General features: G+C 49.1%; 1 protein-coding gene across 1 annotated transcript in view; it reads right to left on the minus strand.

Annotated features, from left to right (window-relative positions):
- Positions 1 to 7010: 7010 nt before the first annotated feature.
- The window catches only part of KIAA0040 (KIAA0040 ortholog), a 29960-nt gene continuing 11590 nt past the window's right edge, over positions 7011 to 25380 (minus strand). Inside the window, exon 2 of the mRNA XM_010954892.3 lies at positions 7011 to 8262. Coding sequence (XP_010953194.1) covers positions 7831 to 8130 — 300 coding nt within the window. The 5' untranslated portion in view covers positions 8131 to 8262 and the 3' untranslated portion in view covers positions 7011 to 7830. The remainder of the gene's footprint in view (positions 8263 to 25380) is intronic.

A 25380-nucleotide genomic window follows, 5' to 3' on the forward strand; every position in this document is an offset into this window, starting at 1 on the left:
GTGGGTCGAGTTCCGATTCCAGTGGTGTATGAAGAAGTTAGGTCCTCAGATTAGCCCATAAAAGCCTGTTCATTCTATCCTACAGGTAAGTTGCAGTGCACTTATGATGACAGAAATAGAAAACAAAGTTATTGCAGTATTTCAGTTTAAATAAAAGAAGGAAACACAATGGAATGAAAACAGTTCTTCATTTTGGCCAGTGAGGAAGATTAGGTTTAATTAAGGAGGCAGATGAGGCTGGCTGTGTGTTCTGTGCCAGTCTCGGCCTATCCATAACCAATGTTGTGGTTGGACTGGCCCTGGTGGTTCTTATTATGAGACACCCTTCAGCAATAACCATCAGGGAACTTTGAAAAAATAAAGGTTTATTACTTACAAGACCTGGAAATTACACCGTGCACCTGGGGCCACGGAGAGAGAGAGAGAGAGAGAGAGAGAGAGAGCGCCGGAGCCTGGGGTTCTGATTTTATTGGGGTCGAGGGTGGGGGCCTAGGGTTTCGAGGGCTCACTCTTTATTGGTGAATTAAAAACATGGGAGTGGGAATTTAAAGCACAGGAAGAAAAGAAAAAAAGAAAAAAAGAAAAAAAAAAAAACAACCAAGTGGCCCAAATGGTCAGTTATTGAAATCAACCAAGATCTCTATAACAAAGGAGCTGCAGTGGAGGGAGGCAGCCTGACTCTGTCTAGTTGTGTGGCTGGCGATGTGTTTATCCCGGAAGGCGGTCTTTGAAGTAGATTCCTCTTTGGAATGTATGCCTCTGCAATCAAAGCTTAAGTCAGGCATTTGGATTATAAAAAAGGGAACAATGAAACTGTTAGGGCTCACACTACACGGTGGGACATCTGAAGGAGACATTTGGGTATCTAAAGGCTTGTGGGCAGAACCCTTTATTGTTTCAGTAAGTTTCTGACCCAAAGGAGGTGCTCCTGCAAGTTGACAGTCTTTAAGGAGCACAGGTCAGCAGACTGTCCTGGACGGTGATGCCTGGTGTACAGAGGGGCAGTAGACAGGAGTGTGAAGACTTTGGTTTCCATTCCAGGTTTGGGTGAGTTGCTTACCTTCTCTGGGTCTCATTTCCTTCCTTTATGAGATGGGCATGACCTCAATCCCTGCTGTACTCACTGCATCAGTGGCTGCAAGAATCAAATGAGATAATGAAGGTGCCCTTCTGTGTTAGAAACACCCTAGAATGGTGAGATAGAGGCCTTGCATCTCGAGTTTCCATCACTTTCCTCAGAACTTTTGGATTTTTTTTTTCCCCTTGAGAGAGGAGTATGTCTAGCCAGCTCAGAGGTGTATCTGATATGAATAGCCACTGGTAGGATTATGATGGCTCACAAATGGAAGGAAGAGAAAGGGCAGAGTGAGAAAGAAAGGTTGATAAAGTCAAAGAAGTACCTGTCCACGTTTCAGAAAGTTTCCTTGGGGATGATGTGGATTGGAGTGTAAGCAGTGAAAGGCAAGAACAGAGGAAGCAGGGCGTGGTTATAGGAACCCGTCACAGCAGCGTTTCCCAAGTGGTGTTCCTTGGAACCCTTGCCCCTCCAGATGTGCTAAAAGAAGAGGTTTCATGGTCCATTAAACTTGGGAAAACTCTGAGTGAAGTGGAGTCACACTAGTTTCTTTATTCTAGCACCTGTTAGAACCTTTAATGTGATGCCTGCCTTGTGGATCCCATGGAGGAATGGGAGTCACAGTATGCAGTGCTTTGCAAACTTATTTGCTCATACAGTGCTCTTGGTTTCTGAGTCTCTAGTTCAGAAACCAGTGTCATTTGCCTAGAGTGCTTGTAAGAGGAGCAGGTTGTCTGGCGCCATCCAGAATATATACAGTCTGGCAGAAGGGCAGAGAGAGACTAGGGATCTACACATGTAAGAAACACCCAGTGATTCTTTTTCTCTTTTTTTCCCCATCATCAGTGCATTTATTAAGCATATAGGATGCTCCAGGCTCCGTGCTAGGTATTGGAGATACAGTGGTGAATAAGAGAGTTACAATTCTGGCTTCATAAAGGCTAATTCCAGTGCAGGTGAGAATGAGGGTGGAGTGCTGGGAATACAGGAACACAGCTGTCACATGGTCTGATCTTGTGATGGGAAAGACTTGCGAGATTAGGGACACTTTCTTGTAGGCAGTGATGTGAAGTCTGGAATATGTCTCCAGAAATATGTTTGTAACAACAATTAAGACTTAAGGTTATAAAAATGCCTTCTCCAGCAAATGAGCATGGCATCATTGACCCTGACAGATTTGTGACTGTCACATAAAACCCAGTGAGTCTTTAGCCTGTTTAGTCTGAGGACCAGTGACTTAGCTGAATTGATGTTCTAAGGGAAACGCTGTTGTAAGTGCAAAAGACGTTGACTCAAACGCTGTTTCTTAATCTGACCACCAGGGGGCGCTGTCATCCCAGGCGGCTTGGTTGTGGGCAGAGGGGTTTGAGGCCAGACAGGTTAGGTACTTAAGAAGTTCTCCTGTCACATACTGCAAACTGGGAGCCCTTAATTCAGGGAGTATTAATAATACTGTAAACAGTGCAGCGTATGGTGAGATTAGGGAACACAGCACAAAAACAAGAATAGAAGATGTATCCTTTTTTCAGTCCCCATCTCATTTGACCTGTCTGCATCATTTGACTCCGTGGACTCTGACTTTCTTCTTGAGTTTCTTTTCCTTTGACTTCCAGGACACGACTCTCTCATGATCTTCCTCCTGCCCTTAGTAATAATGAACATTTTACTGAGCACTTACAATAAACCAGGCCCTGTGCTCAATGCTTTGTATGCATTATCTCGTTAAATCCTCTCGTCCCTGTCAGATACTGTCATTCATTCTCCACAGAGATTAAGTCAGGGGCCTGGTTTACACGACCAGTGGCAGTGGGAGTTAGCCTTAGCACCAGGACACCCTAGTCCTAGCCCACCGCCCGCACGGCGGTCCTCACCAGGCTGTCCCCCGCATCGCCACCCAGGCTGCACTTGCGGGTGGTGGGCAGTGCTGTGGTGTCGTCCTTTTCCAGTTTCCTCCTCCGCATCTCTTCGCGTGATCCCCCCACAGCCTTTGCTGATGCCAGCTGTGGAGCATCCCTCTTAGGAAGCAGTGACCGCACCGTACTCTAATGGTCTCCTTGCTGGTCTGTCCCCGAAACCAGGCTGTGAGCCCCTCCAGACAGCTTTGTATGGCTACCACCTGCTGTGCTTGGCACGTAGTGGGGTCAAAAAGTTCATGGAATAAACAGCCTCAAGAAGGAGTTAAACACACACACACGGCCATCCCTGAGCGAAGTATCACAGGTATTTGAGAGCAACCCTGTGAACCTATGACAGAGGCTGCAAGCTGTGTTAAAGGGACTCTTCTCTGCAGTCTTGCAATCCTGTGACTTTGAATTTGGGAATACTACTAACGTCAAAGGGCTAGGGCGCGGTGCAGCGTGTTCTGGTGAGCTGAGAACGCTCAGAGCAGTGTCCACATTTACGTTCACATCCCCAAGGTCGGGGCTGAGCCTGGGCAGGCGGGGCTGATGGCGCTGAGCTCCGGCATCCCCTCAGGTGTGTGGCAGCTGCTCCTTCCCCAGGTGGTGCCTGGGCAGCATTCCCTCCCCTGCTGTGGAGAGTTTTGGAAGCCCAAGAGGGAAGAGCAGAGAGCTGAGTGAAGGGTCTCCATTCTCAGTTTGTCATGGAACGTGTGATGATGGGGAAGGGAGCCCAGGAATGGGCTGCAACTACAAAGTACCAGCCTGCCTTTGGGGCGATGAGGCCCAGGCCTGCCCACGCCCTTGAAGTGCAGCAAACATGGTGTTTGGCCGGCGCGTTTGATGGCTCCCCCCACAAGCTTCTAGACCCTTGCTCTCCACGATGGTAGCCACCAGCCGCGTGAGGCTGCTGAGCAGTTGAAATATGGCTGGTGGAACTCAGCTACTGGACCTTCCGCTTTACTTCATCCTAATTAGTTCAGATAGCTCTGCATGTCTAGTGGTACCGTATTGGACAGGCCGTGAACATTTCCAGCACTCTAGTTCTGTTGGACAGTGCTGCTCTAGGTTGGTTTCCTTTTTAATGACAGCTTAGCGTCATCAAGGGAGGAATCAGGAGCACCTGAATCATTACATTTCTTACTGATGCAAAGCCACGCCGACTTGAAGGAGAGATGTACGCTTATACGTCCATACAAGTGTGTGTCTGTCTGCCTCTCTGTCTTTTTATATAGTCTGTCTCCCATCATCTGTCTGTTTCTCTGCCTACCTACCGACCTACCTACCTGTCTCCCTTACAGCTACTTTAGAGGTTTTTGATCTCTACCCTTCCCAGTACCAGCTTTAAGAAGAAGCTATGTTTATAATTTTAGGGAGGGGGGAGCTGTTTTCCCCTTTTTTCCTTTAAGAAGAGATTGATTGACCTCACTGAAGGGGATGTTCTCTAAGTGCTGCCAGGGAACATCAGTGTGTTTTGCCGCAACTGGCATCTCTGAGGTGCCTAGTCTCCGAGGTGCCTGCTCTGCAGGCAGCGACGTGCGTTCATTCCTGGTCCTCTGACCTCTGACTCTGCTGGGGGAGGGCAGTGCCCGGGGGTGGCTGGACCTCTGGTGTCCCCTGAGGAAGTCGCTGCAACCATCAATTCTGAGTGATGTCTGGGAGAGGGTAATATCTAACGTCGAGAAAATAACTGTCTGATTCTAGAAGTAAAGAGGCCAGACATGGCATTTTATTTTCCAAGTATTTTATTTAAATAACTTTTTCTTTTGGTGAGTTTAAATTTTTTAGAAGACAAAAATACTGACAAATACTGTACACCTTGGACCATTTATGTTCTCCGTGATAAGGTGACTGCCCTTCCTCTACATCTTCCCCTCCCAGAAACCCGCAGCAAATCCTTTGAGCATCAGGAGAAAGGCCTCTTGGTGGTGTCTGAGTCTCGCTGAAGCCATTCAGCAGTGCCGGGCCTGGGGGCTCCTCCTCAAGCCTGTGATGGTTTGGGAAGCCTCTTCCTTACCGTCTTTTTGGCCCTCTGTGGGCCAAGCAGGCTGCAGTCCTGAGGCAGTTCTGGGACAGAGGCTGGGAAGGAGGAGTAATGTGTAGAGGAGTAAAGGGATGGAGCCAGGTGGTGCCCAGAGAGGAGGGATAAGAGAAAGGAACAGAGGAGGGACAGATGAGAACGAAGCGGGGATGCTTTTATTGGAGTGGACCCCAGTAATCACTTTGAGCTCCTTTCATGCACCCACTTATTCAACAGCAATTTGAGGGCCTGTCATGCTTCGGGCACTGTTCTGGGTACTCCAGTGAAGGTTGTCAGGGGAGGTTGGGTGGGGAAAAGATAAGCCTCCTCCAGGGTTTGGGTCTCCAAACATGGCTGTGGAAGCAACCGAGAAGTATGTTTCTGGGTGTTTCATGCCCAGAGGTACAGCAAGTCCGTTCAGTGAGGAGGCAGCACTGCACCTGGAGACGGAGGCCTTGTCAGGGCAATGATGACTGACTGCTGTCTTAATTCAAACCAGCAGCCAGTTGCCATGGCAACCATGGTACTTGTGCGGTCCCCGATCCTGGAGATCCGCTCTTGGAGATCACATCTGACACCAGTCTCGGCCGTCAGCCCCCACATCTCCCTCAAGTCATCCGTTTCAGGGGGGCTGAGACTTGGAGACAGAAAGGGCAGCTCACCCTGGTGGGCGGTGGGAGACGTGGGGAGGCATGTGTGTGTTGTGAGGGGAGATGAGTCATCCTGGTATGTGCAGGGGAAAGCCCGATGCTCCATGACAGCTCTCCTCGTGGCAAGGGGACAGAGCACCGCAGGGTGCTTCTCTCTCTGTCAGAGGTTTATGAGTGAGGGGTCTGAGTGTCCAGGGTACTTAGGGCCACTTAGGGTGAGAGGATGAACGAGACTGGTTTTAAAATATAAGCAGGACTGAATTACGATTCACAGGGTCACCAGTCAGAAGACCTTGGTGCAGGAGTTGCCCCCGGACACCCCCCCTCCACAGGACCACACCTGGACCCTACCTGGAGGGCAGGTGAGCACCAGCCAGCCCAAGTGAGCAGAGTACGTTTTTCCATAAACACCGTCTTACAGAATTTAGTTTTTGCTTCTATAAATATCATAGTTTTGCTACATTATTAATTAAATTGCAATTTCACCACCATTTAGAAGAGCTTCCATGGGAAAATATTTCAAGAGAGCTACCCAGCAGATTTGCAAATAAACTTTTACAGCGCAACTGGCTCCCACGTTGGGAATTGTCCATCTTTGTGATATGGCCACGAGACAATCAAAATACCAACCAGTTCATCCTATGAGTGGATTAATTTGACCTCCCAACCGCAGTCCAGTGGGGAGACATTCTCCTTAACTCACCGTGGACCTAGTTTGCATGTCCTGGACCTCAGAGCACACTTGTCAGCCCGACCTCAGTCCGCAGGTGCCCTCCTCCTGCGGAACTCAATACCCAGCTTCCATCCGTTGCAGCAGTTAGTGGGCTCACGTAGGAGAGAAGGTCACCTGGGGGAACTGGTGAGGTATTACAGGTTTACCCTTAACATCATCGTGTATCCACCAGCGTCCACAGACAGCTGAGAGTACCGACTGTGTGCAAGGCACTTGCCTGAGCTTCAAGATAAATATTAATAAATCTCTGTATAGCTTCATCCTACTTTTATTTAAACTCTGTAACTTCTGCATCCCATCCGCAACATACGGTGCATCCACGACAACCTTCTGAAACTGTTTCCAGTGTGCTTTCTGTGAGACTGTACCAGGGAGGGATTGTCTTAATTCTTTCCCTGTGGTCTCACAGGAGATCCCCGGCTCAGGGGTAGCACCTCCTTTCTATCTGTGAAACGTACATTGCACAGGTGCACAGTGAAGTCCACGGAAGTGGATGGAGTACCCCTGGTTTCTGTAGCCTTCTAGCAGTCACTGCCAGGAGCTGTTTGTTCTTGCTTGGAGAAGGGAGCTTTGCTGAGTGGTTCTGGGGTTAGCATTGCAAAGAGAGGTCTTTGCAATGATGGGTGTTTACATTAAACACCCATCACTGGTAATCAGGACCCTGTCATGAGTTTCAGGACCATAGCTTTTGATGACTTTTGATCCATCACACTTTAAACTTTTCCTCCCAGGGGAGAGGTCAGACGCACAGGAACTTGGTGTGTGTGTATACAGGAATGGGGACTGTACCAGGTGGCTGGAATGTCCAAATATGATTTCCAGTAAAAGATTATGTAGGGAAAGGAACAGGAAAGCATCCATCTCTAACCTGAGTGCTGAATGGAACTGACAGCAAGTAGGCTTCTTGCCTGGTCCTGTAATTGTGTATGTATGCCTGGATCGGCCAGGCCTCCCTATGAGATGTTTTTGCAAGAGCAGATAATGTTCTGCCTCATTTAGAGCCTTCCATAAAGTAGACGTTCAGTGACGTTTGATAAACAGAATATACTTGCCCAGGGACATGTTGCCTGAATATATGTGTGTGTGTGTGTGTGTTTATTTGTGGTGTGTGCATGGTGTGCATGTGTGCATTTGGGAGATATGTCAAGATATATGGATAGATGTTCCTTGTGCTTTGCATATGGAACATGCCAGAGATAGGTGGAAGGCATGCCTGAGTCTGTAGTCAAGAGCATTGCGATTGGACACGGAGGGGCTGAGACACCACCCAAGACTTGTCCCCAGGCTCCCCGGGAGTGCCCTCCACGAGGATGCTCAATCCGAGGTTTGCTCCCTGGTTGAGTAGTTCCTCTGTGGATGTGAGGGCATCACTTCAGGGATTTCTGCCCCCTACCCTGTGTGTGGTTGGAAGGCAGCTGAGCCCCCAAGGGAGGACACCTCTGCCTCCTGCCTAACTAGACAGGCAGTGAGGGCCTCTTTTCCATCTGGAGAAGCTTGGGCTGGGCGGAGATCCAGAGGTCTTCTTCAGCCTTCTTCTTTTTCTTCTTCTTCTTCCCCTTGTTCTGCTCTGGCTGTTGGCCGCTTTTGCCCGAACGGCTCCAGCAGCAGTGGCAACAGATGAAGAGGAATGCGATGATCACCAGCAGGGGCAGCCCCAGCAGGATGCCCAGACAGATGCTGTTGAAGAGGTGCTCCTGGTGTTTGGTTGAGATGGTGTCCCAGATGGCGCTGAAGAAGGCGCTGATTTTCTCCATGGTGCTTGGCTGGGCTGGGCCGGAGAGACCTCTCAGCTCAGCAGCAAGTCCTGGGCGCAAGAGGACATAGACTTGCCCACGTGCAACTTCTTCCTCTTCCAGCTTTGGGCTTGAGCATGCCACGGATAGCACCTAAGGAGAGAAAAACGGATAATTTAAGAGAGATGCAGTGGGAATGGTCTGTAATTTTTAATAACATCGTAGATTTTTAGGCTTAGGAAAGGGGAGGAAATCAAGGATTTCCAGAGTTCACTGAAATTGGATTGGGACTCAATGAACAAGATAAATGCATGCATTTAGTCAATTAAGTATTAACTAATTCTATGTACACACTATGCGGGGCTCAGGATATAAAAATTAATAGTATGTCGGACTTGGCACATAGTGAGTGCTCAGCAGTTGCTGGATAAATAAATTAATGTGTGTATTCAGTGTTCTGCCTGGGGATTGGCTCCCTGGATCCTCTACAGGAGTAGTTCTCAGCTTTTCTCCACTGCAGCTCACCTGATAGGTGTTGAATACATACTCCCCGTAGGTCAGCTCTGTATCTGACCTGCTGTGAACACAACTTGCCACCTGCAACACTAATTAAAGCTTAAGCACAGGATAGAATCTCCAAGTCTTGCTGGCTGTCACAGGGGAGTCAGACCTCCCCAGCTAAGAGGTCATCTGTCCTCATCCTGCCTCACTCCTGCCTTCCTTCCTGTCCCTTCATGTCCTCTTCCCTGCTCCATGTCTCCTCCCTCCTTCCATCCCACTCCTGTGCCTGGCAAGGACTCATCGAGCTTTGGGTGGGAAACCAGTTCTCTCTGTTTCTGCCTTCCTCTCCCTCATTACCCTTGTCCCTGCTTTCTGTGCCCCAGCCAAATATTCCCAAGTCTCCTTCCCTGCCTGCTGCCTTCTTTGCAATGGAAGGAATTTTGCAGGCTGACCAGTGATGGTGTTTGGAAACTGGGATGGGACCCCTGGATGCCTCCCTACTCCTGTCCTGGGGCTGTTCTGGTTGCTTGTCCAGAGAGGCCCCTCTTCCTTTGGCATCTTCTCCACTCTCCACGTGTATCTCAGGCCTCAGCTCTCAAGGATAAGGTCATAGAGGCGCCTTCAGTTCTTGAAGCCACAGGTTCTCATGTCTCAACAAGACTTGGAGGACAAGCATGATTCAAAGAAATTAAGAGACCTCTTGGCATAAGACATTGCCGAGGATGCAAAGATCAAAGAGTCATTGATTTTTTAGGCTGGAGACCTTAGAAATCATCCAGACCAACTCTTTCATTTAAATAGGCAGACTCAGAGGCCCAGAGTGGCGAGGTGACGTGTCTGAGGACGTGCAGAGCTGTGATGAACACCCAGACCTCTGAACAGTGCTGCCAGGCAAGCAGAAGAATGAAGGATGATGGCATCACTTCATGTTTGTATTTTACTCAATACTTTTCTAAATCACCTTCATGCGAATTAGATCTTCTAAGTGAGGAACAGGATGGTGCATGGTTAATGGAGGGAAGCACTGGGGGACTTGGGTCCAGAATCATTCTGAATTCCAGGCTTCATTCTGTTGTCCTGCACAGGAGTGCAGATGTGTGTGTTACACCTCGGTGGTGTGTTACACCTGGGTGGTGTGTTACATGTGGGTGGTGTGTTACACCTGGGTAGTGTGTGACACGTGGTGTCCTAGCGGTTGTCTTGGAGGTCTAATTCCTTGGATAACATACTTGATAAGTGTCTCACGTACCCAGTGCCCATGTGCCCATCCAAGCCCCACCTCATCTCCGTCCTGGTCCCCAGGCATATGGACCCGTCTCCTCATGACATTATTTATACAGTTTGTGCAGTTGTACAAATTGGCACCAGCTACTGTGCCATTTGGCCTGTGGAGCCTGATACCTTGCTGTAAGGTGGGCCAGGCACTGTTCTAGGCACTTTGCACGACTGACCCAGTCCTCGTTATAGCCTTATGAAGTAGGTACAGTTATTCCCCCGCCCTACAGCTGAAGAGACGGAGGCACAGGTCACACGGTGAGTGAGGGGCGGAGCTGGCCTCGAGGATTCTGGGAGGTTTGGCTCCAGATCCCCAAGGGGTGAGCCGTTCACAGGGCTTGGTCCTGTTCCTTCCTGTGGAATTAACCCCTTTTTGGCAAGTAGCCCAGGATCTATAGAACCTGATGATCCTTCGCTATTTCCCTAATTGACTTAAATGTTGGTCCCAGTCTGCGGTAGAAAAAGACTACAAAGAGGTTTATTTCCCATTGTTAGATTCCTCACAAACGCAGGAAGATACATACAGTAAGAACCCAGTCCTGCCCCAGTGGGGCTTTACAGGAAGCATATGGTGCCTGAACTTAAGCTCAGCATGCAGCCAAGAAGAGTATCCTGAGTTTTGTCTCCTCGTTGGAGGCTTTGCCTGAGCCCCGAGGGTCTGGGAGCACCGCGCGGCAAGGGTCTGTCCACACGCCATCAAGCCCACGGGCTCTTCACAGAGGAGACCCCCCCTCGCCCCCCCTGGCCCCCCCGGGGCCGTGGCCCTGCCTGCTCCTGCTCACACAGCTGGCTCTCCTCCGGGCTCTCCTCCTCCCTCCGCCACAACCTTTCCTTGACCTCAGCCTCCTACGGCCCTGTATTTTTGGCCCATCCAGGGGGGGCTTACCCTGCTGTGTTGTCGGAAGGCTTTGGGTGCTTTCCTCTAACCGGACCCTCCTCGTAAACTCTCAGGGGACCACGTGCTCCTGGCACTGCTTTTCTGTGCTTGACGTTAGACAGCAAGAAACCACACTGCCTGACACCTGTCCTGTGCAGGGCTCGCGCTGGTCTGCGGGGAGCGGATGTGAGTCAGGGGCCCACACTTGGGTTCAGCCACAAGAGAGGAAGGGCGTCAGGCCCTCGGAGGCTCTTAGGGCAGCCTTCATGGACGTAGAGCACCTTGGGAGATGCGTGGGATTGTGACAGAGAAAGGTGTGTGGGAAGGACATTCACAGATTCCAGGCAGAGAAGCTTCTAGAACATGGGCAGGAGAGCAGGGGCCCTTCTGGTGAGCCTGGAGCTCGGGGGCGGGGAGAGGGGAGGACGGTAGGGTGTGGCTAGGGGAGAGTGGCCTTCGTAGGGTGTGTGTTTCTTTGGAGGACTTTGCAAAAGGAGAATGTTGAGATCAGAGCTGCCGCCTTCAAGGGAAAGATAACAGTCTGAAAAGCTTTGGAAAATGTCTTAAGTGAGCCTTTCATCCATTTAGCAAACATTTATTGAGCACCTACTATGTGCCACATGCTGTGTTAGGTACTTAGGATTCAGGAATAAAGGTTTCGGATGTCACGGAGCCTTGTACATTCCAGGAGACTTAATATCATTGAGGGATCATGTCAACAGACAAATATGAGAAGCAGATTCCAACTTGGGTTGCTTAGCTGGATGAAACAGAAGCGTGCATTTGAATTGTGTCTTTATTTCAATGTCACTGGTCCTCCTGCACCTCCAACCTTTGTCTCAAACTCATCCATCCTGTGGCACCTAAAATAGCCTTTGAATAAACAGATTTCTTTTCAAGCTAAAGAAAGCTAAGTCAATAATTCACTTCTGGGTTCCTAAAGGTACTTACTGGAGTCTGCTCTCCATACAGCCAAAGAAAGTATTCATTAACATTTGGGAACCCAGTCTGGGGAAAATTTGATTAAAAGGTATTCTTTCTATTTTTTAATCTAAGAATTCTCTTCTAGGCTCCCCCAGGTTACTTGCTGAGCTCCGCTAATCTATAGTGCTTCATTAGTATTTACGAGCTTTGCATTATTAGCATTTCCAGGAAACAATCAAATATCTCCTTGGTGGTATGAATTGAAAGAGCTTCTGTGGAACGTTTTTGCAGAAGGAGCCGCACTTTGAGCCTCAGAAATGCACCCTGGGGGACCCCATCCTTTTGTTGGCTCTCAGGAATCACTGACACTGTTTGAAAAATAATTCACCTATTCTTGTAAAACCAACAGTAGGTGCTAGCCAACCTTGATTTGGTTGTGGGGGTGGGTGAGAGGAGAGAGAAGAGAGGAGAAGTTCCTTCCAGTTTTCCTGAAACCAAGCAGCATTCACGTCTATATCCTCCATGGTGTCTCACTGAGGAGGAGGCATTCATTCATTCTTTCTTCCCACAAGCTTCCATCTGCTCTCAGGCGAGGCACTGATGGAGAACAGACAACCTGGAGCCAGGAGACCTGGGTCTGAGCCCTGGGTCAACTCTCGTGACCTTGGCCAGTTACCAAACTTCAGCTACAAAATGAAGCAGTTAAGCTTCCCTTGTAATGATGTTGTGAAGATTAAGAGTTCAATACACTTAATGTATTTTGTAAACTGTAAAACACTACAAAACATAGTCTGTGCAATAGTGAGTTATCCCCAGATAACAGTGGACTAATTCTATCCTTGAGCTTTTCTTCCCCATCCCTTCCCTCTAAGGCCAATCCTCATGGCCAAAGAGCCGTGGACTCCCACCCCATTCAAATGCAAAGGGCTTCACAGGTGGCCTCCCTGCTTATGGCTGGTGTGCGGGCCTGTGGCTGTAATTCTAGCAATCGGGATGGAGAAGGGTCCCTTGAAGAACATCTGACAGTGCCTGGAGGGCTGTTAAGCTCATAAAGTGAGGCCCGCGGAGAGTGCCTAGCCCCACGCAGGCGCCAGCCTCCCTGCAGGCTTTGGAGCCCCCGGGAGTGTACAGGGAGGGCTCCTGCCACAGGGACATCTGCTCCGTCCCTGAGAGCCGAGAGCCGCTCCACAGTTCTGTCCAGGCCTGGCCCTCGGACTGGCGTTCCTTCTGGAGCTCCCCAGGAAGGGGGCAGGGCATCCTTCTTTGCACCAGCCTCCTGTTACTTCTGTTCATTACATGAAATAATACGGGTAAAGCCGGAGAATAGTGTCTGTCGGAGAGTAAATGCCTTCTAGAAACGTTAATGATAAGGCTCATGATGGTACCTAATTAAAATCCCTGAGACCCTCTCCAGAATGATCTCCAACTGGCCCAAATCTGCACCACCCCAAATCTTGTTGGGGGTGCGGTGAGGCCAGGGGGGGTCAGGTCTCTCTCAGAACCTTAAAGGATTCCTCTGCTGCAGCTGCAGACTCGTGTGTGTGTGTGTGTGTGTGTGTGTGTGTGGCATCTCATAATTGTAAGTAGGCAGCAGAGTCCTCCCTTGGGCCTTTCCCCCAAGGTCCCTTTGAGCTGCTACCCTGTGTGGTGGTGACCACTGTGCTGCTCCATCTCTGCACCCAAAGATCTCGGGTGATGACAGGACGGACTTCTGGCCAGGATGGCTGTCTAAGTCACCAGCGAGGTTCCCGGGCCGTGTTTACTCTCTCTTCTAGCCCTGGTCTCCTCTCGGGTCTCTGACTCGGACATAAAACAGGAGTCCCATCCCATAGGCTCTAGCTGACTGCCACCATCCCTCATGGGGGTTTAAAACATCCTCTTCAGCCCCAGGTCTCTCCACCCTGCCTGCCCAAACCTTGCCCCAGCTCCCAGAACCACCACGCAGTCCTTGCAAAATCCCTGAGGATACAGTCATAGCACACACTTCAGAGACCATGCTCTCGGGCAGCCAGGGCGTGGGGTGGGACCTTGGTCAGCAGTTACTAACTCTGCTGCCCTGGAGTGATGGTTCTCACCTTGCTAACCTGGCAGGCTCATATGCTCTCTAATAGATGTAAGTACTGTTTGGTACAAAAGTTGTCAGATCACAGAAAATAACCTGCTAGTGGAGTATTTTGTTTATAACTTAAACCTGGCTGAAGGCATGATGGAATAGATATCTGGGTTTCCCCCGATTTAATTTGTTGCCTCAGGTAACTGGTCTAAATGCCAGGTTGGATCCTCTCCCCGGCCCCGAAGCATGCATGTGTGGCGCGGAACAAGATACTGAGTGCTGGAGGGAAATAGGTAGTACTTTCCCTCAGAATCAATGCTGTAATTATGGCTGCAGTTTTGAACAACAGCACAAATAGGTCATCAATAAGGCATCATGGTTATTGAAAATAATAAAGTGATGCTTTAATACGTAGACATCCTGAATTGGAAGAATCTGGAGACAGGTCATCTGGTTGGGTTCTTTCACTTTATTGATAAGGAATCTGGGACCAGGTGAGGCTGTAACTTGCTGGAGGTCACAGAGTTGACAGCTGGTGGAGTTGAGGCCAGAACCAACTGACTCTTCCGACAACCAGCACCCACTCCTGCCAGGTCTGTCCCCCCTACAAAAGTCCTTAAAACTAAGCATTGAGGCAGCACTTGGCAAGATGCCCACCACGCCCTCATCCTGGGCACAGGCTAGTCTTCACCTCTTAGTCCCCTTACGTCTCTGGGGCTGTGTGACTGAGCTCTGGCCAAGGGTACGTGGGCCTGGCTCCTGAAATCTCCCCCAAGGTCCTCCTTGCTTGCTCTCTGCTCGCTCACTGGCTGGCCAGATGCACCGGGCCCAGGAGGATGGACTCCAAGGCCCCCAGGACAGCAGAGATGGACGATGTTCCCAAATGACTGTTGGCAGAGTGAACAGTGGAACGTATGAGAAAGAAGGCTTTGCTGGAGGAAGCCACTGAGATTTAAGGATGGTTTGCTATAGCAGGTAGCCTATCCTGACTCATACAGGTGACGAAAGGCTAATGTTGGTAATGATGATCACAAATATGCGATACAGTTAACATCTCTCCTGTAGTACAGCTTTGACCCAAGAGGGGTTTACCTAAGTGCTTCAGGGTGCTGGTTCTGGGACCAGATACCCTGGGTTCGAATCCTGACTCTGTTCTTCAGTAACTCTTATCACACTGGACCGGCTACTTAATCTCGCTCTCTGGAGCTCACTTTTCTTGTTTGTAAAATGGAGCTGATAATAACAATAGGCTGCTGTGAAAACTAAATGGGTCACCAGATGGAGAGCATCTCAGAGGCAAGCCTGGCGATAAATGTGTGCACCCTTATTGTTTAACCCCAACTGCACAGGTCAGCCACAGAAACACCCTCGACTCCTCAGCTAGTGATGATTTGTTTGCTTTTTAGAATTCAGGATGGTCCTGGAGTCATGACTTTAATTTTTTAGGTCTTCTTTAAAAGGCATTTTCCCTCCTTCCTCTAGTTTTCCTGTAGTAAGGACACTTCTACTCCATTCCAGTCATGATTCTTTTTCAAAGCAACCATTTCAGAATTAAAGCACGTACTATGAGGATTTGGGTACAGCCCCTTCACCCTCTCTCTGAGGATCTCGCATCATTGGGCAGGTGGGGCACAAGCCTCTGTCCTCTGCCCGCACCAGGCTCGCTCCCCTCTTTTCCTTCTGCCAATGCATTTAATGAGCCCCTAGGATGTGCCAGTTCCTGCCCGAGGCCCTGCAGACACAGTCATGAATGATGCAGGTATGGTCAAGCCACTCACTTTCCACAGGGAGAAGGCAGATAATAAGCAGGTGCACAAACAAAGAAACCAAGCTCTGCTGTTGGTGCTGTAAAGGAAACAGTTGGCGTGGCCTCTGAGGAAGTCACTTTGAGTGTTGAGGGGTGACAAGGATCCAGTTGTGCGCAGGTGGCAGGGGCAGCAGGGAGAAGGCCTGGAAGTGGGAGAGAGCTCGGCATGGCTCAGGAGACAGGGAGACCCGTGTACCTGGGGCCCCAGAGCACTGAAGTGAAGCGGGTTCAAGCAGGCAGCTCTGGTGGCCTGAGTGTAGAGGGTGGAGGGAGGAGAAGCAGAGGAAGGGTCCTGAGAGGCACAGGTGCCATCCTCTTCATCCTGTTGTCACCACACAGGTCCTGAGAGGCACAGGTGCCATCCTCTTCATCCTGTTGTCACCGCACTTGGCCGAGCCCTCACACTGGCCTCTAGTTTTTCCTTCTTCCAATTCATCTTCCTAAAATCCGAGTGGGATCCTGCACCCCCTGCTCAGCCCCTCTTTGGCTTTTCATCACTTGTATGATGGTCACAATCCCTCAGCGAGGGGGACAGATCACTCGTGAGGTGGTGGTCCCTGCTGCCATCCTGGCCTCATCTCCCACCACCACCCTTATTGCCACATTTCCTTAAGTTCTCCGGACATCATGCTGTCTCGCACTGCCACACTCTGGTGTGTGCTGTTCCCCCGCCTGCAGTGTCCTCTCACCTCCTCCCTCGGGCCACCCACAGGAGGACTCCTTGTCCTTCCAGATTCCTCTGGGAGGTCTTCTGTGACTATTAGCCTTCTGCCCCCAAACTTCCCCAGATCGATTTCTTTCTCTTCTGAGTTCTCATAGAGCCAGTAACCTACCACAGCCCTTATCTGACTATTTTGAAATGATTTGTTTTCTTTGAAAAATTAAAAGAATACAGAAAGCACAAAGATTCATATATATATGACATAAATATGATATATTTATATGTTGAGAAGAATATAACCATAGTTGGACACAATGCTTTTGCAGTTGTGATTAGTTAAGATGAGGTCACACTGGAGTAAAGCGGGTCCGTGAGCTAATATGACTGGTGTCCTCAGGAAGAGGGGACATTTGGACATGGAGATTGACATTTAGGGAAGATGGCCATTGACAAGCCACGGAGAGAGGCCTGGAACAGGTCCTTCCTTCATGGCTTTCAGAAGGAACCAGCCCTACCAACACCTTGATTCCAGATTCCTAGCTTCCGGACCTTCCATCCAGCCAGTGGTACCTGTCACGGTAGCCCCCGGAGACTCCTACAGCCCTCTTGCTTCACAACACCCCCATCCCCCCAGCTTGTCCCATCAGCTCTATCTCCCTATCTCCAAAACATACCCCAAATCTATCCACATCTCTCCATCTCATGGCCAGGTCACCATCGCCCCTCACCTGGACTACCGTGACAGCTTCCTAGCCAGGCTCTCTGGTTCTGCCCTTCCCTCATCATAGTCTCTTTTCCCCGCACAAGCCAGATCATATCGCCCCCACCGCTGCACCTCCACTCACTACCACTCCCCTCCATGGCTTCCCAACACGTGTGGAGTAAAAGCTACACTCTTTGCCATAACCCACAAGCGCCTCCATCAGCTGGCCCTGCCTCCCCCTCTGACGTCATCCTGTGCCTGCTTCTCACTCACCGTGCCCAGGACACACCTCCTTCAGAACTGTCCTCCCCTCTGGCCTTGTTGGTCCCTCTGGTACATTTCCTCTCAGATCTTGGCGTGACCACTGCTTCATAACATGCAGAGCTCAGCTCAAAGGCATTTGCACTCAGATGTAACCTCAAGTGTCACCTCCACATGACACCTTTCTCGACCAAGTCATCTAAGAAGCCCAGCCCCCAGTCCACCTCTACCACACCATCCTGTCTCCCTGCCTTTGTAGTTCTTCCCACTCCGAAATTTTTCACTCACTCATGATGCTCTTGTCACTTAAGTGTGTGCATTTATGGACTGTCTTCCTGCTCTGGAAAATGAGCTCAGTGAGAATGCTGCCTTGCCTGCCTTACTCTGTCTGGGTGCCCAGCATCGGGCATGTACTTGAATGAATGAATGAAGTCATGCTGGTTAACCAAAGGGTCCTGAAAGAAAAGAGGTCCTGAAACCACGTAAATTGGCCAACCCAGGTCTTTGGGGAGAGAGCAGGGGCAATGAAAGGCGTAGGGAAGAGGCAGTCAGTCACATCTGTGGCCAGACGTTGATGACGGTTACCCACCCTTTAGCCCACCGTCCACCCAGACAGACCCTCCAGCCAAGTAATGCATTTAAAGAGGAAATAATGATCAAGAAAATCCCATATCACAGAAAGCAGTAGAGAGTGGGGAGTGTGCCTTATCAGCTCCTAAATAATCACCTACCTTCCTTTTGCTCGGTTACAAAGAGCTCATTGTGGCTGGGACTTTCTGATAACAACGGATCCTTTCCTAATTACTGTATGCTCTATTTCAGGTTTAGCAAAAAAGAAAATTAAAAAGCGCCGTTTCACTCTAGGTTCAAATGAGTCGATCTTTCAATCAATGGAGTATTAATTAAGCTATGCTAAGAAAGGTGGGGGAGGAAAAAGACACCTTCTCTCTACTCAAAGATGATACGGGGGAAATGATTAGAGAATAATTTAAGAACAATGAAAAGGGTTTAAAAAGGTTTTCATCTGGGCCTTCCCTGACTTTCTGTTGCAGGTGGCCTAAAACCTCTGGCCATTGAATTCCCCTTTACTCTTTGTCCCTCTCTCTTCCCTTCCTTTTCTCTCTCTTTATCCCTAGTTACATTGTCTCCAAAGGGTCCATGTCCTAGACTCTGACAATAATTAGTGTTTTTCAGTCACTCTTAGGATTAAACACAAAAAATCATGTCTCTCCAATACTCTGAAAATTCCAACTGTGCTAAATGTGACCAAATGCAATATCCCCAGCCGCTTAGCAAGTCAACAACTTCCTCATACTTACGCCCCTAGATCATCAAGGAAACTGAAGATTTTTCTTCTCCTAAACCAGAAAACACACAGTCAGGAATTCTGCCTCCTTCGCTAACACTGGTGTGGAGTCTGGGCAGCATTCGCTTAAGCACTTTGAGTTTAGTTTTCTCTTCTGTAAACAGAGGTGCTAGCACATTTCTCAGAGGGTGAGGAGTTTTTTCCACTGTGTAACATCCTTTTATCCCTTATACCCAGCACTGTGCCGGCAGAAAGTGGACTGGTGGTATTTACTGAATGGATGAATGAATGAATGAGTGAATGAATGAATAACGTGTATGCAGATAATGGATGTGAAGCATGTAGCCTAAGTACACTTCACACAGTAGGTGCCCTAAAATCGCCCTGAAAACTACATAGCACTGTATGTATGTATGTATGTATTTATTTAACATAGACCTAAAAATTTTTTTTGGACATGTAGTTGATTTACAATATTAGTTTCAGGTGTACAGTAAAGTGATTCAGTTATACATGTGTATTCTTTTCAGATTCGTTTCTATTGTATGTTATTGGAAGAAACTGAACATAGTTCCCCGTGCTGTACAGTAAGTAGGTCCCTGTTGTTTGGCACTGTGTTTATTATTACACTGCTCATATTGTGTGAAAGGTGAAAACATCCATTCATGACTGAACAAGTTTGTTCTAAGCGGAGTTCGATCAGTTTTCCTGTGAACTGGTTTAGAGAGAGCGTCAGCCAATCCTGGGAATCGGGCCGGACCCACTCGCCTTCCCCCTGCTCTCGCGCTAACTCTGTTTCCATTCGTTCCCAGCTTCGTCCCCTCTTTCAGCCCTCCTGGCCTCCAGGATCCAGTCTCTTGGGGGTGCCTTGTGCTGGCCATCACTGTCAGCTTTCCCCTCTTCATTTCAGCTAGATGCTCACTGGTTCTGCTTTGACCGGCCCCTTTTGACACAGGTGCCTCAGGGGGCCAAAGCCTCGGAACGGCGGGTTGGCGCACCGTCTCATCACCTTTCACAGTTAACAGGGGATCATATGTTGAATCAAAAAGCCACCGTTTGCTGCGTTCTTCCTAAATGCGCAGCTCTGTGTGTGTCATCAAGGCTCCACAGACGTGGCCTGTGGCCTCGTTCCACAGCTCGGGCGGCGGGGTCTTTAATCCCTATTGTACAGACTAAGTAATTTGCCCAAGGCCATGGAGCTCCTCAAGCGCAGAAGATCCTGCTGGAGTCCCTGTGCTCTGGAGCGTCTGTTCTTCAGCTGCTGGGGACCTCAGTCTCTGGATTCTCTCTTCTCGGACGAAGAGGGGCTCACCAGTCATTCAGCCATCAAACATCGGAAAGCCTTCCGTGTGCCACACACTGTGGATACGCTTTTGATGAATTAAGACACCTTTCTGGGGCCTCAGGAGCTAACATCTTAAAAGCACCAAAAATAGAAGAGAAGTACAATATCGTATCATGTTGATGGTGGGTGCTCGGGACACAGAGGCATAACCCCCCTAGCGTGCTCACGGGCAGCACAGGAGCGACAGCCGACCCACAGGGACTTCTACTTTATTTTATTTTTTTCCTCCTCTGATTTTATATAAAATTCTTAATCTTCAGTTTGACCTAAAATTTGGCCACACTAATCTCCCGCGTAGCCACAGTCGGCTGGAGCTTGAGAAAGACCAGTGTTCCCTGAACCAGTACCCTGGTCCGCACCCTGCCTGCCTCGCCAGTCCTGACCCCTGCTGCTCCCTGGAGGCGTTTTAAGCTTGCAGCCCCTGGACCACACACTCCCTCCGGAGCAGGGACGGCTTTACCTGTTCTTTGTGCTGTTGTCTGTACAGGGGAGAGCCATGCAGAGGACTTGAAAAAGAAATGAGGACAAAAGGCAAAAGGGAAGCCTTACTTTCCAGCTGTAACCTCCAGTTGGATGGACTGATCCTGGTCCTGGGCTAACCAGATAAGGGATAAGGATGAGGGATGTTTACAAGGGGAATTAATACATCTCAGAATGTCCCGAGCACAAGGCAAAAGGCCGGCAGAGGCTGCGGGGGAAAGAATGTGAAGAGGACCCGGTTCTAGTCCTGGTCCAGTTGTCCTCCAAGCCTCTGACCTTGGGCAAACCAGTTAAGCTTTCTGAGACCTTTTCTCAACTGAGAAGTGAGGCTATTAGCCATCTCAGATCTCTCTCAAGATTGCTGGGAAGAACAGATGAGACACGTGAGAGACCACTGAGGAGGGAAACCTGCACTTAGAGGATGTTAGAGGATTGTGTTAAAAAGCTGAATCACAGCTGAAATTAGGACCCCGAGCTTCTCTTACTGATGCTGCCCTCTGCCTCCCTCGTCCTTCCCCTCCCTTCTCCACCAGGTCCCTTACGAATCATGGTCATTAAGGGCCACGTTTCTAATTTGGAGAATTTACGGGCACACACTCTGACACCACTCATGCTAGTGTTTGCCGTCTGTATATATCCAAACTGACCACATCCTGGTATTAGTACTAATAAAACCTGTAGCCATGGTTACAGTGACATACCCGGGTTATACTGTTCTCATTTTCACTCTTCGAAACTATTCGGTAAAAGATTTTGGAGCCAATTTTTGTGGGTGTGGTAACGCGCCGAGGTGAGGTTTTATTTTTGGAACGTGTGAGCCGAGGCTCTGAGGTCGTCTCTGAGTGAGAAGCGGGTGGGGAGGGGCGGTGCCTTCTCTGTTCCACAAATAAAGGGGACACTCTGTGGCTGACTCCGGTAACTGGTGCTTAAGTCTTCACACGTCATATCCGCTTGGAGGGAAGGTGTGTTTTTTGAAAGAGCAAGAAAACAACCAAGCGCTTGTGTGATTCAGGGTCTCCCACAGGTGGTTATTAAAAAATAGACTGAATTTAAAGTTGCATCATTCTCTTTAATATTACAGAGGAGAACTTAGAGTTTGGTGAACTTTGCAGCAATAACCGAATGACTGATTTATTTTCCTCGGTGGTGGCGGGGGAGAGGTTTATAGGCTGGAATAGTTGAAAACTAATGGGGTGGCAAAAATATACAATCATGCAACTCAAAAGCAGTAGAGATATGGTTTTATTTTCCTTTCCATTTCCTCCCTCCATTTAACGTTAACAAAGGTTCAGGGCAATTAAAAGCCAAAAGCTACCTCACTGTAATATTGAGGCTTAAAAGGTAAAGGCCACGTCATAGAGGGAGTGAGCAGAAATATTCTCATTCCAGTCATAACTCACCCCTGCGGAATGCACGGTGTGGAGTATTTCAGATTTGCCAGGCTTTGGGCCACAGGCTGTGTCTGAGGGTGGGTTGTGCAGAGGGGCTGATGTTGCTGGAGGATGAACCTCCACTTCTTGTCTGTATGCGTTTCCATCTCCATCCTGCACATCACATGCAGATGTTTTGGTTTTTATAGTTTTGATAAATAATTGTTGGTGAATGTGGAGGACATGGATGAGTACACTACAATATGTACTGAGCACCCACTCAGGCAAGCAGCACCCCATTTTTGCCTCAGTACCCTCTTTCTTTGATGCAGATGACATCTGCTCAGTCTCATGAGATGCAGCTTTAAGTGCTTCTGTGCACGTAGGTTGTTACCCCTAAGCTCCTGTTACAGAGAAACTCTGGAACTGCCACTGGCTTCACGCCATCCCCGATGCCCTCTGTTTGGCTGCCTTTGTCCTCAGATAAGTTAACTTCCTCTTCACCCCTGAAATGACCTTCCCAAAAGAGGTGGCAGGTGTTGCCCATAAGTGACTTAGGAGTGTGGATGGAAGAAACTGCTTAAGCTGGGGATTGCAGGGCGTGGGGGAGTTCCCCATAGATACTAACGTACACACACACACACACACACACACTCTCTCTCTCTCTCCCCCTCCGTCCCTCTCTCCCCTTGGCTCCACCCCCTTACTCCTCCCCTCCCCATCCACCACCTCTGCTCCATCCTTGCCTGGAGGCCTTTATGGAAGTCTCTCTGGAAAGCTCATGGGCATTTGGGAGGTGGTAGGATGGTGGGAGAGGCCAGGGAGCTCTGACCTTATCTCCCAGCTCTCTGCACGTGGCCTCAGGCCTGGACTGCCAGCAGGCTCTGCACAGCACCAGCCTTCAGCTTTATCTCCCACGAGCAGTCCAGAATATATATATTTTTAAATATCAGACTGACCCACCCTCAAACTATCAAGGTCTTGAAGAAATAGGACAATGGGTGGGAACACTTTGGTAGAGCAAAACAGTTGGGATGTGTGTCCTGCCCCTGCTAGATGGAAGGCAGGAGATGGCTATGGAGATGGGAGTTGGCTTGGAGAGCCAGAGAAGGGGCTTAGAGTGCCTGTGGAGTGCCCTGGTAGGGGTGGGCACCCCTGCGGTCAGTGCACAGCCCGTGGGGCTCCAGGCCTCCAGTTCTAGCTTTGACTTTTATCTGGTTTTATTTATTTATATTTTTATAGGGTTTCACATGAGCTGAATTCTTGTGTGAAAGATAGCCTGGGAGCCATGAGTGAGGGGAATTTCATAGACTGTAGTGTGAGAAGCCAGTTCAAATTCTCACCCTGACTTAACTCAGCATGTGCCATTGGGAAAGTCATTCAGTTATTTTGGGCTTCAGTTTCTTTACCTCCAAAAAGGGGGGAAATTTGAGAAGAGACAGGAGAAAGTGATGGCATGGGCTGCCTCTGCGGAAGGACACCTGGGGCAGGGCTGGGTGGGAGGCTGGCTTTTCTCTCTGGCCTTGGGTACGGTTCTGAAGGTTTGACTGTACGCATGCACTTTCTAAAGTCAACAACCAACCGGAAGTGAGTACCTGCCTGGCAGGGAGGGTCCTTGTGTCAAAGCAGACAGTGCATGCGAATGAGTTCCTAGGCTGTTAAAAGCTGTACAAATATTTAGAGTCATAATTGGTATTATTCCAGGCAGATGTAGGGACATGGCAAAAAACTTCACTTTTCAGTTCTGCCAGGTAGTCAGAGTGGCCTGAAATTCTTGGGAAATTGGCTCCTATGCCGGAAGGTCTTCCTGCTTCCAACCCAGAATGGCTGGGTGGACCGTACCCTTACCCCCCCTCCACCCTATTCCAACCAGGGCAGCTCTTTCTCCTGGCTGCGCAGTGTGCTGGATAACCTGGATCCTCCCACCTGCCCAGATAACCCCAGATTTCCAAGGACTAGCAGAGTATGTCCACCCTGCCGAGCGAGTTCTGATAAGCACATTCCATCCTCTGCCAGGCGGCACGGGGCCATGCTGCTTGGCGTGAGCAGAGGGAGTGGTACCTGTGTTGGCGGCTGCCCTCTGATTGACCCCCAGGGGCGGGGGTGGGAAGATTTGTAGAGAACCTGTGAGTCTCCCTTAGGTTGTTTCCTGGGTTCCTATAATAAAAATAATGCTGAGCGCATGTTGTTCTTTATACATGAAGAGGCTAATAGTACTAATAGCAGTGATTAGCATCCATGAAATATGCAGTTCGAATTATTTTTCAGGTAGTTGCATATGGACTTCATTTCAAGAAGTGTTAGCTAATTACCTGCTATGTGATCAACATGGTCCTGAGGGCAAAAAAGAAGAGGGTGAACTGCCTCCCGTCCTAGGAGAGTTTCTTAATGAAACTTAGAACACAGTAAGTCCTGCCAGGTGACTGGCCAGGTCTCAGCTTCCCCACCTCTCAGATGACACCACTCACTATCCATGTTGTTGTCAAAGTCAAATAATACATACGTGAGATTCTTTATAAACTGATAGTGGTCTTTAAAATTTAATTTTTGAAAATAACAACAGCAAACAAAGGCTAAGGTAAGTATCAAAAAGTGCCCAAGTCCATGCACTGTTAGAAGGGAGAGCCATCAACGCTGGCTTAGGTTTTAAGGGAGAGACGGCATGGAGGAGGTGAAGGTGGTGTGAGCCCGGATGCTGGGTGTTACCACGTGGACAGTTGGACATGGGGGTGGGAGAAGGGAAGCTGGGCTGAGCTGGGTGGGAGGGGTACAAGAGCAGAGGTACAGAGCCCCAGACAGAGAGCGCGTGGGACTGGGAAGGCAGTGAAGAAACCTTCTGAGGAAGAGTGGGCAACGAGGTGGTACAGGCAAGGTTGGTGAGATCACAGGGGGCTTAGAAGGCACAAAACATAGGTTTGGTGTAATGGGCCCCAGGGAAGCCCTGAACGTTGGTGAGCAGAGAAGACGTTGCAGCGTCAGTGTTTCAGAGGCTACATTCTTGCTCCTGATCCCTCCTAATTCAAAGTATGCCTTGGCCCAGAGCTCAGTGTTATGCAGGATTAAGCCCCACCCTGGGCTCATGGGCAGTCTGCCCTAACCAGCCAGGCTCAGTAATCACAAATATTACAATAAAAAAAAAAAAACCTTTTTATTAATAGCATACTTTCTCCCTTAGACAAAAATCTGATTATGAACTGAAATGAAATATCACCAAACCAATCAGAAAGAAACTGCCATTTATCTCCTGATCCCCTGGGAAGGGGGGCAGGGGGAAAAACCCTGATGCAATTACCGCTCTGAGTTTCAGACTGACACCCGAGTGGTCTTGGGTTTATTTTTGATTGGGAAAGTCCTATCAAAGACCTTGCACTTGTAACTCATTTTAATTTTTTTAATGGCCTCTGCAAACATTTCTTCATTCAATTCACTGTAATGTGAGGAGGGGAGGGATTTCTGGCCCTGTTTCACAGGTGAATAAAATAAAGAACAGAAATGCATGTTCAAAATTTATTTAAAATTGCAAAACTGGTCAGTGGCCAAAACCAGGACAGGGTCCAGGTTTTCTGATTTCCCAGAGAGATACTCTCCAAACTGTACTAACTCCTAAAATGCAGCGAGAGAGGAGCACACAATGGCAGCCAGTCAGTCTTCCAGTTTACGAGGCCTTTCATTTCTCAGGCTCCCTGAGATTTGTGGTCCCTCTTGCTT

Source organism: Camelus bactrianus, chromosome 21, assembly GCF_048773025.1.
Source record: "Camelus bactrianus isolate YW-2024 breed Bactrian camel chromosome 21, ASM4877302v1, whole genome shotgun sequence".
In the NCBI taxonomy this organism is placed as follows: Eukaryota; Metazoa; Chordata; class Mammalia; order Artiodactyla; family Camelidae; genus Camelus; species Camelus bactrianus.